The 14,460-nt window shown below is 37.8% G+C and overlaps 2 protein-coding genes across 2 annotated transcripts in view; one reads left to right on the top strand and one right to left on the bottom strand.

The window, feature by feature from the left end:
• LOC135475752 (myosin-2 heavy chain-like) overlaps positions 1 to 12,222 on the bottom strand; it is a 40,353-nt gene extending 28,131 nt beyond the window's left edge. Inside the window, exons 1-6 of the mRNA XM_064755688.1 lie at positions 12,073 to 12,222; positions 2,916 to 3,035; positions 2,066 to 2,258; positions 894 to 1,597; positions 629 to 725; positions 145 to 314 (exon numbers count right to left, since the gene is read on the bottom strand). Coding sequence (XP_064611758.1) covers positions 145 to 314; positions 629 to 725; positions 894 to 1,597; positions 2,066 to 2,258; positions 2,916 to 3,035; positions 12,073 to 12,111 — 1,323 coding nt within the window. The 5' untranslated portion in view covers positions 12,112 to 12,222. The remainder of the gene's footprint in view (positions 1 to 144; positions 315 to 628; positions 726 to 893; positions 1,598 to 2,065; positions 2,259 to 2,915; positions 3,036 to 12,072) is intronic.
• Positions 12,223 to 12,523: 301 nt separating this feature from the next.
• Positions 12,524 to 14,323, top strand: LOC135475503 (translation initiation factor eIF2 assembly protein-like). Its single transcript, XM_064755431.1, has one exon. The coding sequence runs from the start codon at positions 12,641 to 12,643 to the stop codon at positions 13,646 to 13,648; it is 1,008 nt and encodes a 335-aa protein (XP_064611501.1). The 5' UTR covers positions 12,524 to 12,640; the 3' UTR covers positions 13,649 to 14,323.
• Positions 14,324 to 14,460: the final 137 nt, after the last annotated feature.

The raw sequence follows: 14,460 nt of genomic DNA, 5'->3' as shown, positions 1-14,460 counted from the left end.
AACTTCAATTTCAAAAATATGTAATTGTAAAATATATCTTGAAGTGTCACACTTTTAAAGTATTTTTTTATTGACAAAGCCTAACAATCTCAGCACACATGTTATATGTTATCTCTAATATTCAAACAAACAAGACAAACTCACTCTAGCTTTCAGACTTTCATTTTCATTTTCCAGTGGTTTCAGCTGGCTTCTAAGGGAGACAACTTCTGACTCTATCTGTGTTTTTTCCACAATGACTTTCCGCAAGGCCAAGTCACTATTTGTTCTCGCAGGGCTAGGTGGTCGACTTGTGAAGACTGTGCTGTTGGTAGCTGTCAATCAACGTAAACACACAGTCTCATTCATAGAGCCTTCAAAGTTCAATATCTACATATATATTACGTACAGCAATGATGCAAATATAACCATTTGAAGTCTTATTTATTTTCCCAAAAAATTTTTCAGAACTTTTAATCAGATTTTCTCAGATTTGTGGAAGGTCTAGTAGTACATACGGTCTTATCCTGTGTAAACAAAATCGAACCAAATTTTTTTACAAAGATTATGTTATGCTTGGGATTAATAGCTCATGGTGCTCTTGAAAAAATATGCCTAAAACCATTCTGATATTGCATGCAATTCTCACCTGTCACAGATTCTTCCTTCTCTTTCTTTACAGTCTCGTTCTCCTCTTTCTTCTGTTTATCCTTATAGTTTTGTAATTCTGTTTCCAAGCCAGATATCTGAGGCAAAAACACAAAAAGGCTTCTTGAAACTTTTGTCCACTAATACATGTACAAGTGTTTCTCTGTAAGAGACAATCTTATTATTTTCAAGGATCTACATGACATGTCCATGGCTTCCATGTTTTATTTTTGAAATGTGTGTGTACAGTACTACTGGTATCTCACCTTTAGCCGGAGCTCTGCCAGATCCTCCTCACACTTGTCATTCTCCTCCATCAGGGTGGAGATTTCCTCATCATGCACCAGTTTGAGGTGAGCCTCAGCCTTGCGATGCTGAGACAACTCCTCCACCAAATCATCTCTCTCCTGCCTTAACTCTTCACATTCTAACAATTGCTCAGCTAAACTGTCCCGCTCTTTTTTCAGTTCCTCAAAATCACTACTGTCTGCATTCAGCCTATTCACATTTGAAAGCTGCTCTGCCAAGTCATCTCTCTCCTTTTTTAACGTATTCAAATTTGCCAGCTGTTCTTCAAAAGTGTCTCTTTCCTCTTTCAAATTATTAAAATTTGATAACTGCTCTAACAACGCATCTTTTTCCTCCTTCAACTGATCAAATTTTGTCAACTGTTCAACTAGGTCATCCCGCTCCTGTTTTAAGTCATCAAGATTTGTCAGTTGCTCCTTGAGCTTGTCTCTCTCATGTTTCAAGTCATCCCTCTCTTGCTCAAGGTTTTTAAGCATGCTCACTTCAGGGTTCGGCGTTCCTGCGCCACTATTTATTGAGCGGTTTTGTTCAGCCTCCAGTTCATCCAGTAAACGAGCTCTCTCGACCAGCAGGAAGGCGATCTGTTCACTGACGGAAGCGTTTGCGATCTCATCAAGTCCCTGCTGAGTCAGCATTTCCGCGGTCTCCTCTTTCACACCACCTTAACATAAGCAGGTAATTGCATCAACAATGTATGTATGTATACTGCAGTAGTTTTTGAACAACAACTGTACATATGTAAAAGCTAAATTAAATACATCAAGAGACCATCCATTACCTAGCTTGCACAAAAAGTATTATTTTAAATTCTAAAGTCTCAAAATGAAATTTAACTGTGAACTGGAATAAAACTTCTATTTTTTTGATAGTATCTTGTTACATTAAATCCTGGGTTCATATGAGAAGGCAATGAGACATAAGACAAATCCCAATTTCATCTGTGCTTCATTTTCTACGTCAAATCTGATCACAGATTTCCATGAGATTAAAATGCTTGTATTTTCAAATGCATGAAACCTATACACAACTAATCACATGCTACTTGCATATGTACATCTTTACACCTAAAATCGGCTAAAACCACCCACAAAAAATTAACCAGCCCACAAATTATGTAAAGAATACATACTGTTCACTTCCTGTCTGAGAGCTTCAATGTCTGACTTAAGCTGGTCATTCTCTGTCTCCAGCTCCTGTATGAGTGTTTCTCGCTCGTCCGACAGGTTGCGGATGTGCTCCACATAGTTCTCCACTTCTTCCATCTCCTCCGCCTGCGACTGTCGCAGCTTCTCCTCATTACTGACCGACTGCTGGAGGTCAGACTGAAACAAACAAGAGAGACATCTGGTTAAGTCAGCACTTCAAAACAACGAAGTAGCAGACAGACTGACACAGCTTCTCCTCATTACTGACCGACTCCTGAAGGTCAGATTGAAACAAACAAGACAGACATCTAGTTAAGTCAGCACTTCAACCCTAGACAGTGGTTCAGAGCCAAGACTGACAAGGCTTCTCATTACTGATGGACAGCTGGAGGTCAGACTACTGCGTTTTATGGTTTATAACGTTTATGTTACCTGTGGCTTTCACAGCACTTTGTATATTTTATGTTGCCACTGGACATTCTGAGCACTGTGTTCGTCATGTTGATGTTGCCTTGGATCACGCACAGCACTGTGATTATCATGTTCATTTTCCTGTACTGTGTACGCTCTGCCCAATTTGTCATGGGACCTGGCACTCACAGCACTGTGTACATGTTGCCATGGGAACTGGGCACTCACACCAGTGTGTACATGTTGCCAAGGGAATTGGGCACTCACACCAGTGTGTACATGTTGCCATGGGAACTGGGCACTCACACCAGTGTGTACATGTTGCCAAGGAAATTGGGCACTCACACCAGTGTGTACATGTTGCCAAGGGAATTGGGCACTCACACCAGTGTGCACATGTTGTCATGGGATCTAAACACTCACCTCAGTCTGCTGCAGTAACCTCCACACGTAGAACAGCTTCTCTTCATCTCCAGCCTGTGGGTTAAGGCCATCATCTGCCAGGCGCTTCTGAAGCTGTGCTTTGACCAGGGAAGGACTTGTCTGTATATTCACAATATAAACAAAAGGTTGCTATTAAATCAGCCTTGAAGAGAGGTTCTAGTATTAATCTTTGCACAATGAACAGAGCTATCACTGCCTGTATTCAATATGGTGTATACATGCAAATTTACAACATTCTGACTTCTAAATTCCAGTTCCTGGATTAGATCATAAAACAGGCTTTGTCAGTTTGCGCCCAATGTGATTTCTCGTAAATATTCTCATAATTCGGCACACAATGTACCTTTTTCACAACCCTGACAACAGTGACTATTCTTTAAAAGTGGTTGTCATACAAAGCATGCATTTTATCAAGGCTTAATAACAAAGTTTCATCATTCAGCTGAAAGAAGAAGAGCAATTTCCTCTGTAATGATAATCTCTGCTCTTCGTTTGTACAGCACATGTAATTGCATGATGGGAAGTACACATAACTGATGAAACAATATTAAATCCTCATTTTCCCAGTCTTTCTTTTCATAATATACCTAAACTCTCTATAAAAAGTTTTGTAGGAAATGACTGTTTGTTGACTACTTTTCATAGCGGAACTTTCTTGTGCCTTCCACTAAAGGAAATCAATAAATCTCACCAAAAACAAAAACAAAAAAAATGATCTGTTGGATTACAATTGCAAAAGCTGCTTAACTAAGCTTGTTTCTCTGAAATAATTTTGCAGCTAATGGAACAATTAATTAATGTGGAGTAAAGCTTTAAACAATAAAGCTCATAAATGCATAAAAAAACCAATCTGTCATATGATAACTGGCTGCCCCCGGCCTCTTTGCATTTTGTACATGTAAAGTACAGTGTAGAACATAATCCTGGGGAAAGACCAAAAGAGCCCACTAACTTCAGGCATGAAGATCACCAGATAAACCACTGGTGGCTACATGTATATGCTCAACGAACCAGTACTGGGATTAATAATCACAATACCACAGCTCGAGGTCACTTCACTCTAAACCAGGTCTAACGGTTCAGCAGGGATCTGCTCACAGGCCCTGACATGTCCATATTCCGGTTAAATACACAGTACAAAAACCACACAAGCGCCCTTTTATATTCTGAACACGTGAATGGAGAGAAATTAAGTGAGAAAAAATTTTTAATCCAATAACTGTCATACCTGACTAATTCTACAACAAAGAGACCTAAACCTGCACTCTGGAAGTATATCTCATTTTTAAAGCTTCAAACATGTCAAATGATATAAATACACGTATCTTTTTTTCCCAGTTTGACAAAATGTTCTGTATATATTTGATTACAAAGGCAGACAACGTCTTTGTGTTGCATTAAAATGTTCATTTGTCAGGATTCTGAAGAAGGAAATTAAAATGCTAGAAAGTCATATTTATTACATGGAGATTCCCTGATAATGACTGCAGACAATTAAGACCTAATGCAATTTAAAATCTTTTTAAAAATGTACATATGTAGGTACTTGACGGGAGCTCTCCAGCCGCATGCAAGTGAGGATTTTTCGTCACAATACATCTGAGCCTACATGATCCACACTTTTTAACACCTGAGCTATTGCTGCCTACTTGGGTGTGAAATTGTTCCACTCACACATGTTGTAATTGACTCTTATCGATCCAGTCCCAGAACTAACGGGTTGTCCTTTTAACACTGCAAATGGCCGAATCTTGTTCAGGAGCTCACCTTACAAAACTGTTCCACACTCCAGTAGTCCTTGTCACTGTGAAGTCACTGTGACGGGCATGGGAGGGTCCACTGTGGGACAATAAGCTCCACTTAGGCAGGCACGGAGGCAGAGTGTATACATTACAGTAAGAGGATCTCAATGCAGTCAATGTCATTACAGTCTCTCATAACATATGGTGCACGCTTGTACCTGTACTTGTGCACATACTGAATTACAATGTGAGACTTGATCCTTAGCCCTTTTAAGCTTACAGTATTGAATACATGGTGTAACTTGACTTTTTTGGTACATGCACATGTAGATGTAATTTATAATCAAGGAAATAAATTGTAGACTAATAATTGTACAAACACAATTCTTGAACGCAAAATTATTTTGTTTTTTTTTTGGGTTGATTGTAGTTAAATATCACCTGACTGTATTTAAATATCACCATTTTTTCGGCACTTTTAACATGGGAAAGACAGAAAAAAAAGGATATCCTGATCAAACCAAATACAGTTAGCCTCAAAAAGAGTTTGGTTGCACAGACATACTTATTACTATTTCGCATTTCCTGCTAGCCCTCTTTTACATGTATGTATGACAATCCCAAGGAATGTTGGTTAGCGTGCTAGCGCGTGCTGACTCTAAACAATGCGGTCACTTACAGGTCCAGCTTATGTTGGCTTCCTCTCTGGCAGTACGTGGAAAGGTCTGTCAGTAACCTACGGATGGTCGTGGGTTTCCCCATGGCTGTGTCTGGTTTCCACCCACCATAATGCTGGCGGCCATCGTACAAGTGACATATTCTTGAGTACGGCGTAAAACAACAATCAAATAATTAAATAAATAAATTTTTAACACACATCACAACATTATACCTATTAGCAGCTGAAGACTCATAGCATCTGTTCAAAATGAAGACAGCATTATCTTTAGTAGTGAAGATTTACATCTGCAGAAATCCTTCATGTTAGCAACTGTTTGGATGTAACATTTAGTACTAAAGGTACGAGTTTATTTTGGACGAAGGTGAGAAATGTTCCTGCACAGTGTGTAAAATTTTGTAAAGACCATTTGAATGAGTTGATTTTCTTATGATCATATACCCTTTCATACAAGTATACAACTACATGTATAAGAAAAAATGTTTTCTTCACCTCCCAACCCAGTGATTGGGTTAAGTGAAGATTGGAATAAAATTTAATAGCTAGCTCTGTCCTCATACATGCACATAACCTGAACATGCATGGTTTAGAGACTTCGAAAGTCAAATGCATATATATGTAATTAAAGCTATAGCCTATTAATACTTCATGACATGAATTAGTTAATTTTGCTGTTTACGGAAAATAATAAACAGAATGTAATACTTATAATCCCGCTAATGAGCTGAGCTAAGCATTATCACTAGCATCATTCACAAAATATACTGTACATGTAAAGATTCATTATAAGATACATGCACATGTTGGAAGAAACGCTTGCAAAAAATAATACTAAGGGCTCACTGTACACACACGCACACACTCACACACACACACACCTCATAAGCATTAAAATCCACAGATTTCCTCTATATGTGACAAGCATGCCCTTTTACTATCAACAGCAACATCCTCCGATAAGAGATATGTTGTATAATAAAAAACCTGAGGTGAAGACGTGCTGATCTGGTTAAAATTGTTGACTGTGTATAACGTGGTAACATCAAATTACATGTACATGAGTGATTGTTGTACTTAACAATGTTTCGGACGAAGGAGTCCTTAAGTGCATGTAATGTGGCTCCTTGTTGCAGGACGGATTTCCAACACTCTTTTATTTGGTGTGGCTTTTACTGAGACCAATGCCAGTAATACACGTCAACCAGTCGGTGCATTATCCCTTTCATGCTGAATGCAAAACGAGGGCCTTACAACTTCCTCTTTTTTTTGCTAAGGTCTTAGATGTGACCTGACCCATCTAAGAATGTGGCCAACTCCATCTTTCTGATTGTATGCTTCAACTCTTCTATGTACGTAAAATATAGGTCCGTGTACATACATTACATTGCCCTTTACATCTATCTCTGCCTGTTCATCTACATTAGCATTAACACATTTATTTATTTACTTAATATCTTTTCCACCCATACAGCTGTGATTAAGTTTAAGGAAAAAGAAAAGTGACTGCTCTAAGTAAACCATCGCCTTTACACATTACCATATAGGCATAATCCACTATCCAGCTTTCAAATTTTCTTCACATAAAAAGCAGTAAGAAAATCAAACTAAACATAGAGTAGTCTGATAAAGCAAGTATAAAAACTTTTACATCCACATGCAATGTGTATTAATATGATTGTGAGAGGTAAGAATGTATTTAAGCTACATGTACAAATCAAATTTATTTTAAGTTATTTTACACGAACATGTACACATCATAAGAAGTTAGTACCAAAAATAATAACCATCCATTCAAGAGTAAACAACTAGATAATACTTACAAGTACATATGTTGAGAAAGGGTAGGCCATTCTGCATGTGACAACCGTGAGACCTCGAACTGATCAGTTCTAATTTAAATCAGCTAATCTATTACTGTATCTACCTAGCCTTATGTCATTAGTCACTCTGCCAGGTAATCCCTATTACATGTATGTTTATAGCCAAGTACACCGAAGAGATCATGGTGCGCATATCATACATCGTCACATTCAACTATCTCTACATACAAGTGTGAAGTCCATGTTCTCGCAAAAACAGCATATTCTGCATTGTCATAAAAAATAGGTATATATATATATATATATATATATATATACGTATGTATGTACTAGCATTCCTTCCCACAGGCATCTAGAACAGATAAAAAAAGATATATTAGCATGCACAAGCATATATACATATCTTTTTTTATCTTGACCTGGAGATCTCACACTTTTTTTTTTATTAACTGTACTGATTTTTCTTTTTCTTTTCCAGAAACACAATGATTCCACCATTTTGGTAATTACATTGTACAAACCATACACAGAGTGTTTGTTCAACACCCAGCATGACTCATTAGCTCCAATTTACACACATGTAATTAATCATACAGGAAAACACAAACTTTTTCTTCTTGTTCCTGCGTTAGAGAGGTATTGCTTATATTACATTGTGCACATAAATGTATGTGCAAGCAGTGACATGATTCTGTCCTCCCCATTTACCCGAAGTTCACAGTGTTAATAGTACCTTTATAATAAACCCCACTGAATGCCCCAGCTCCCTGCATTCCAATCAAACAAGGTCGGGGCTAATATTAAAATATGCCATGCAGATACATGTATATATTCATGGCCCTGATCAAAGTTAGCGTTTTGTGAATTGCCGTATTTAGATCAACGGACTTTCTAAATACATGTACACCTAAACACACATACCCTCATGTGGCTGGGAAAATAGGAAATGCAGTCAAACGCTGCATGTCCAATTATTAATTCACACCATCGTTAAAAGCTAGTGGCATCCACATCAACAAACAACACAACTGTAAATACATATACAAATGTGAGTGAAGGGCTTCATTTATGCTTGTCCATTCGTCTCAAAAAGAAAAAAAAAGTTGAATGTTACACTAGTCTACACTAATGAGTATCCAGTGAAATATGCATGTACTTGTAATTCCAAATTTAATAAAAAAAAATTTTTTTTTTTTATTTAATATTTTACCCTATTAAATCAGGCATACATGTATGTATACTCTTTTCATTTATGCCCTAATGCCTAAAACTGAGATTAAAAAAAAGTATGGGCAAGGATTTTCCATGATCCTGTTAGAATATAAATTTCATTAACCTGATAAATTCATATTCATTTTGATCCACAATATCCAACCATTATCTCTCAAACATCTCTCTCACTTTAAAGTTGTACATCTTTGTACTTTGTACACTGATGTACTCACTGCAGTAGTGCTTGGTATCTTAATCTGTTCAGGTTTACAGAGTTCTAATTTATTCACTTCCATGCCCTAAAGGCATGCAGACTGTGATTGTCAAAAACTACATTGTAGTTTATATATTTCCCACAAATGGAAACTGTATAGTACATGTAGGTACAGAATTATTATTGAACAGAATGTACACAAAAGTTAATACGACCATAATAAAACAGTACCCTCAACCAAACCATAAATATAAAAAATTTATTATTTGGGATCCCACACTTCTGACCCCTGAACCCCTTGGACAGATACAAAAATGTTCAATATCAGGCCCTACTATAAAACAGGGCAAACAGATGCTCTTCGCAAACTAGCCATGCACTGTTAATCAGGGACACTCACAACTGTATCTATTTCACAAGGCAACTGCAAGAAGTGCAAATTTAGACACATAAACCTGTACATGCATTACATAATTTTACACACGCACAGTACGCTTAACGCTAATGTATGAAGAGTATGTTATCAAGTATTGATAAGTATAAATGATTTACATGTTTGATATTCACTCTACTCCATGCAGTAAACTCTATTTTATGCACATTAAATGCTGTGATCTCATAGACTGTAAGTAATGACACTAGGCAGCACACACTATGTTTAGTTTTGCCAGGAGAATGGAGGTGTCGTCTCCATAAATTAAAAGAGATGTAAAGACTGTACAGATACATGTACTGTAATAAAAACAATGTATTAAAGTATGCAGTACTGCAAATTCCTGTTATCACTAATGTCAATTCTGTCACATCTTTCTTGTATTTTTGAGCAGTTGAGCTCAGTGAAGTTTGAAGCAAAATTTTCAAATCAGAACTAGATAGCAAGGTCTCTGAGCCTACATATATTCAACATCTGTGACTGTTATAAAATATTATTTTCTCTTATTTATTTTGCTAGCTACACATAAACTCCAAATGAAACCCACCATATTTCCACTATTTGGCGTGTGGCTGCCAGAGATTCCGACCCATTTATCTCGCTCTTACTCTGTAGCTCTCTGTCCATCAGCTTATGATATCAGTACTGTATCTATATGTATGGTGCCTGCAGTAAACCACCGTCCTTTACCAGGAACATGAAAACCGCCTTACTTATAATGTAAAGGAATAGCCAAAGTATTTAGACCTAAATTCCAACACATAACCTCACTGATTGTGGACCTGTCAGTCACTGCAACTCAGCCACTCAAATTGTCTAAGACAGCAAGAACCTTTGTGTAACATTTTGAGAAGTAAAAAAGCTCTCTAACTTTATATCATATAAAAGGCTGAAGTAGTGGTTTTCAGTCTGCAATGTCTGATAAGCAATTGACTGTCAGAAGTACATATAGTTTGACATAGACCAATGTTCACCTTAGTCATATTGTGTGGCCAGGATAAATGCTGTCGTTCAAGATATAAATCAGAAATGTCTTCTAATTTACAAATGTACGTGAACATGATTGGTTCACTAGCCCCACCCAAGCAGTCTCAAATTACACATGCAGCATTCATGTAAAGCTTTACTGTAAAATGTATTTAAATATAGGGGTTGAAATATCAAAAGCATTTCAGGGGTCAAACCCATCTAGACTGTCTTATCAGCCAACCAGACCCCAGAGTAATTCAAACGTATAAAGACACTACAGAAAGAGAGGGCTTTTGAAAAATTTTGTTCTTGAGGGTAAGTGGCCCCAATGAGTCATCCACATATATTTCAACCTATACCTGTCAACAACAAATGCACAAAATTAGCAAAAGTTTAACCACTCTAATTTGGTGCCGGAGTGAAGTCAAATGGTTACGTAGTCAAGTGTCAGTTTGTAATATGGTCACACTGATGCACGGCTATTTTAAGCGACTAAAATTGTTCCATTTTTAAACTGTAATCATCCTCTTCAAACAGCTGTATGCAGGGTTTGAAAGTTGGCCAGCTGGTTAGTGTAATTGTGCAGGCCGATAAATTGGTTATGCTGATCTGTTGGAATGTTCCCACAAATGCAGCACTTGAACTTTGTAGCGCTCAACAGGTATATTAGAGTTACCCACACAAAGGTTGCCAGCAATCCTCAGGGTATGATATCATGACAGCTAACACAAAATACAAGTCATGTCATTTGTTAGAGCCACCTCTTCCGAGGTTGTTTTAATACATGTCCGTTGGCAACAAACAAGCGTTCATACGACCGAGAATGAAAGCTGTCATCTGGTGGCGTGATGCTCCAAACTGTTCTATTAAACTTGAACTCAATGCAATCATTGATTAAATGCACTAACTTTCTGCTATGACCAAATTTCTTTGAGGTCTGCGCTCTCTTCATTAATCTGGTCAATGCATCTGCACAAGTTCAGTCTACAAACCACATATTAACTTAGTGACAGCGTATAAGTAGGCTGTGAGCATGGTGGGTGACAGATGTGGTATGCAACCTGGAAAATGGTGCATGCATCTGACAATTTCAGCAATTTGGGAACAGCAATGAAAATTTGTCAGAGACACCAGGTGACAGAGGATTGATACCTTAATCCTGCACCAATTTTAAGGTGGTGGGGCAATACAGTAGTTCTTAATGGTGGACAGCAGACAGCTTTTAGACATATATAAAATCTTCTGAAAGACGACTCTGTGTCAATATAGAATTGTAGAAGTGAAGCACTGTTGTTTTTGTACTAGCTGAGAGTAGTGAATATATGTAAATAGTCCGGGGCCATGGCCTAAACAGCCATACCACCTGACTGCTTGGCTTGCTCAAATAAGAGTGCCATGCATTCAAAAAACGATAAAGGGTTGGTCATATTTTCAAATTTGAAGCTAGAATACTGATCTCTTCTGTCTCAATTTGACAAATGAACACTTGCATGTACGCTATCGATCCCATTGTTAATTTTTCCTGGTCAATTCATGTACAGCCATATTTATGTCAAACATTTCTTTGGAAAAACTCATTCCTAGTCTTAACATTTGCAAATGTGGCTAGAACAAGCAAAGTCGCCAGGCAGTACATTAGCACGGCAGTTCTAGGCAGAGTCCTGAAACTGGATAGAAAGCCTCAAACAAAAATTCAACTGGCTCTGCAGCTTGTCATTACACAGAAGATTCTTTTTTATGCCAGTAGTTTGTGATTTAATTGTCTGCAAAGCTTGTCTGTATTGACAGATGACACAATGACACTCCACCAGAACTATCATGCATGTCCCTACTTGTCAAAGATAGCCAAGATCTTCTTGGCCACTTTCCAAAAGTTATTTCTCCTCAAATGCATATGTCTTTATATAAACTTACCTCTGCCAAACAAATTAAAAATTGTTCTAAGTCGATGTTAAACGGATCACTGTCAAGTTTCCCACCACCCCGGTAACACTGAACAAACTGTCAAAAGTTGGAGGTGTCACTGTGAGTTTGACAGTTCATTTACTGTTGTTGTTGTTTACTCACCAGAGTACGTTGCGGAGGCCCAGGATCGTCCGAAGCCATATTCTTCAGAAAACTGGATCACTGGAAGCTCATCTGATATTGTAAATTGACAAGCATGTCATCCCAAAGGCTATGCAAAGCAGTTAACCCATTGTGGAGGCAAAAGTCAACAAACACATCTGGACGCGCACCAACCCATCACTGAGCCGCCATTTTCAAACAATAACCCTCGCACTGTTACTCGGCCTACTTCATATCACTGCGCATAGCTAGATGGACAGCATATGTTATTTTAACGTAGATTATATTATGCATTTATCAATTTTAACAATATATGCCATATTTTTTACAAAAATTGTCGTCGCTTAAATCGAACAGAATACCTATTACAATGTCTTAGTTTCCATCGTGCTTGATGCGAAAGCGGTAATTTGCCGGATGCTCAGGGTAGATAACTTTCGAAGCACTTGTTTCGACATATTTCGTCACACGTGTGCGATGTGCCTAAACTGTTCAGTGTTGTACATGTAGGTCGGAGTTGTAATGATCTTCAGAGTATGGGCAAAATCTGAAATATTTTTAACTAAATATGAAGAAAGAAGACGTATTGAAGTGTTCGTTTTCGTCGTGGTACCCGACGTTTGAAGATGTGACCATAAAGAGTAGAGTCCTACCACTGAGTTCCGAGTTCGTGGAGTATTTGTTGGCAGACGGTATTGTCCTGCCAGAATCGGAAACTAGTGACCAACCTTCGGCAAGACAAACAAACGACGATCAGAAATGCACAGTGAGCACTGAGGAAACTGACTGGAACGACGATGTAGGTGCCCATGCGCCGTGTTTTCCTCAGCTCGAAGGCAAACTGACACAGTCGCTCAGCGAATTAGGCGGAAAAGTGTTTCCAAAGTTGAACTGGAGTGCCCCGAAAGATGCAACATGGATGTCGTTTGATAGAACTTTGAAGTGTGTTTGTCCAAGTGATATTTATCTGCTGCTTAAGAGTTCAGATTTTATCACGCATGATTTGACAGAGCCGTTTATGGAATCTGAGGATTACATAGAGGGAGAAAAAGTGGACGTAAAATATGAGCTAGTACTAAGAAAATGGTGTGATTTAGACCCGGGGATGGAATTCAGATGTTTTGTACATAACCATAAACTTGTAGCAGTATCACAAAGAGACTGTTTACAGTATTTTGACTTTCTCCCAAACATGAAAACTGAAATAGTCTCTGGAATAAAATCGTTTTTCTTTCATGTTATTGATGGAAATTTCCCAAGCGATAATTACGTGTTTGATGTCTACAAGCGTGCCAATGGGACATTTTGGGTCCTGGACTTCAACCCATTTGGCAATGTAACAGATTCTTTGATGTTCAAATGGGATGAAATAAAGAGATTGTCTGACCAGGAACTAGAGTTACCAAAGTTTCGATGCTTAGAATCTCAAATAGGAATCAGTGGGTCTGCCTATACAAGCAATGCTGTACCACGTGAACTGGCAGATATTTCGTCAGGTGATGAATTCAATAAACTTCTGTCAATGATGCAATCAATACCTGGGAATCAGTATGACAGCGACACGGAATCGAATTGAGATATACATGGTTACCAAGCATACCAAAAGTGATGATTGTTTCATACTGGTAGATCTAAGTGTACATCCAACATGTCCATGAGCTTGACTCATTTTTATCCCAAATAGTTTGGAACTGCTTAGAGCATGCAGTTCAGGATGAATTTCTACCTAAGATTGTCTCTACATAGTGGAAGTACTTCAGTTTGAAGAATGTGATAATCAGTATAAAATATGTTTAATATAATGTTTCTTCTTTATCCTAAGCTCCGTAGTTGACAGCGATAGAACCCCAGTACCAGAAATACATAAACACAGAACACAGCACTCCAAAAAGTAACAGCATAAACCAAGTAACTGTCACACCTGGTGTTTCCTTACGTTGTATCAAAGACTTTAATTGGCTATTGTACATTATGAAAGGTTCAAAGCTGAGGTAAAATGGGGTGCATTTTTTACACTTTAATCAGAGAAGTAAAATCGAAGATACTCAGAGAAAACATATTCAAATCACTTTTCACATTTTCAGCTGTTCTCAGCCTTTTGAATGTATGTATTGTTGTTTCATGTATTTTTTTTTTACGGTTATCTAGTAGCAGATATATTGGTTTATATTATGCCGTTTTTGAGACCAGTTTGGTCATTTACGTCTGATTGTATAAATTTATGTAATAAGTGCTGCTTTGTTGCTTCTAATTAAACTGTTTAATATTACATGTAATAAATTTATACAGCGCATAAAATGACTTGAAGTCATTTTTAAGGACTGATTAAAAGCTACCACGTCTCAGCTAGTAGATTTGTCTTGCTTGATGGTTCAACTTGTTTGATTG

Source organism: Liolophura sinensis, chromosome 9 (assembly GCF_032854445.1).
Source record: "Liolophura sinensis isolate JHLJ2023 chromosome 9, CUHK_Ljap_v2, whole genome shotgun sequence".
Lineage (NCBI taxonomy): Eukaryota > Metazoa > Mollusca > Polyplacophora > Chitonida > Chitonidae > Liolophura > Liolophura sinensis.
Note: the sequence above shows the minus strand (reverse complement) of the source record. Positions and strands in the feature narration are given on the sequence as shown.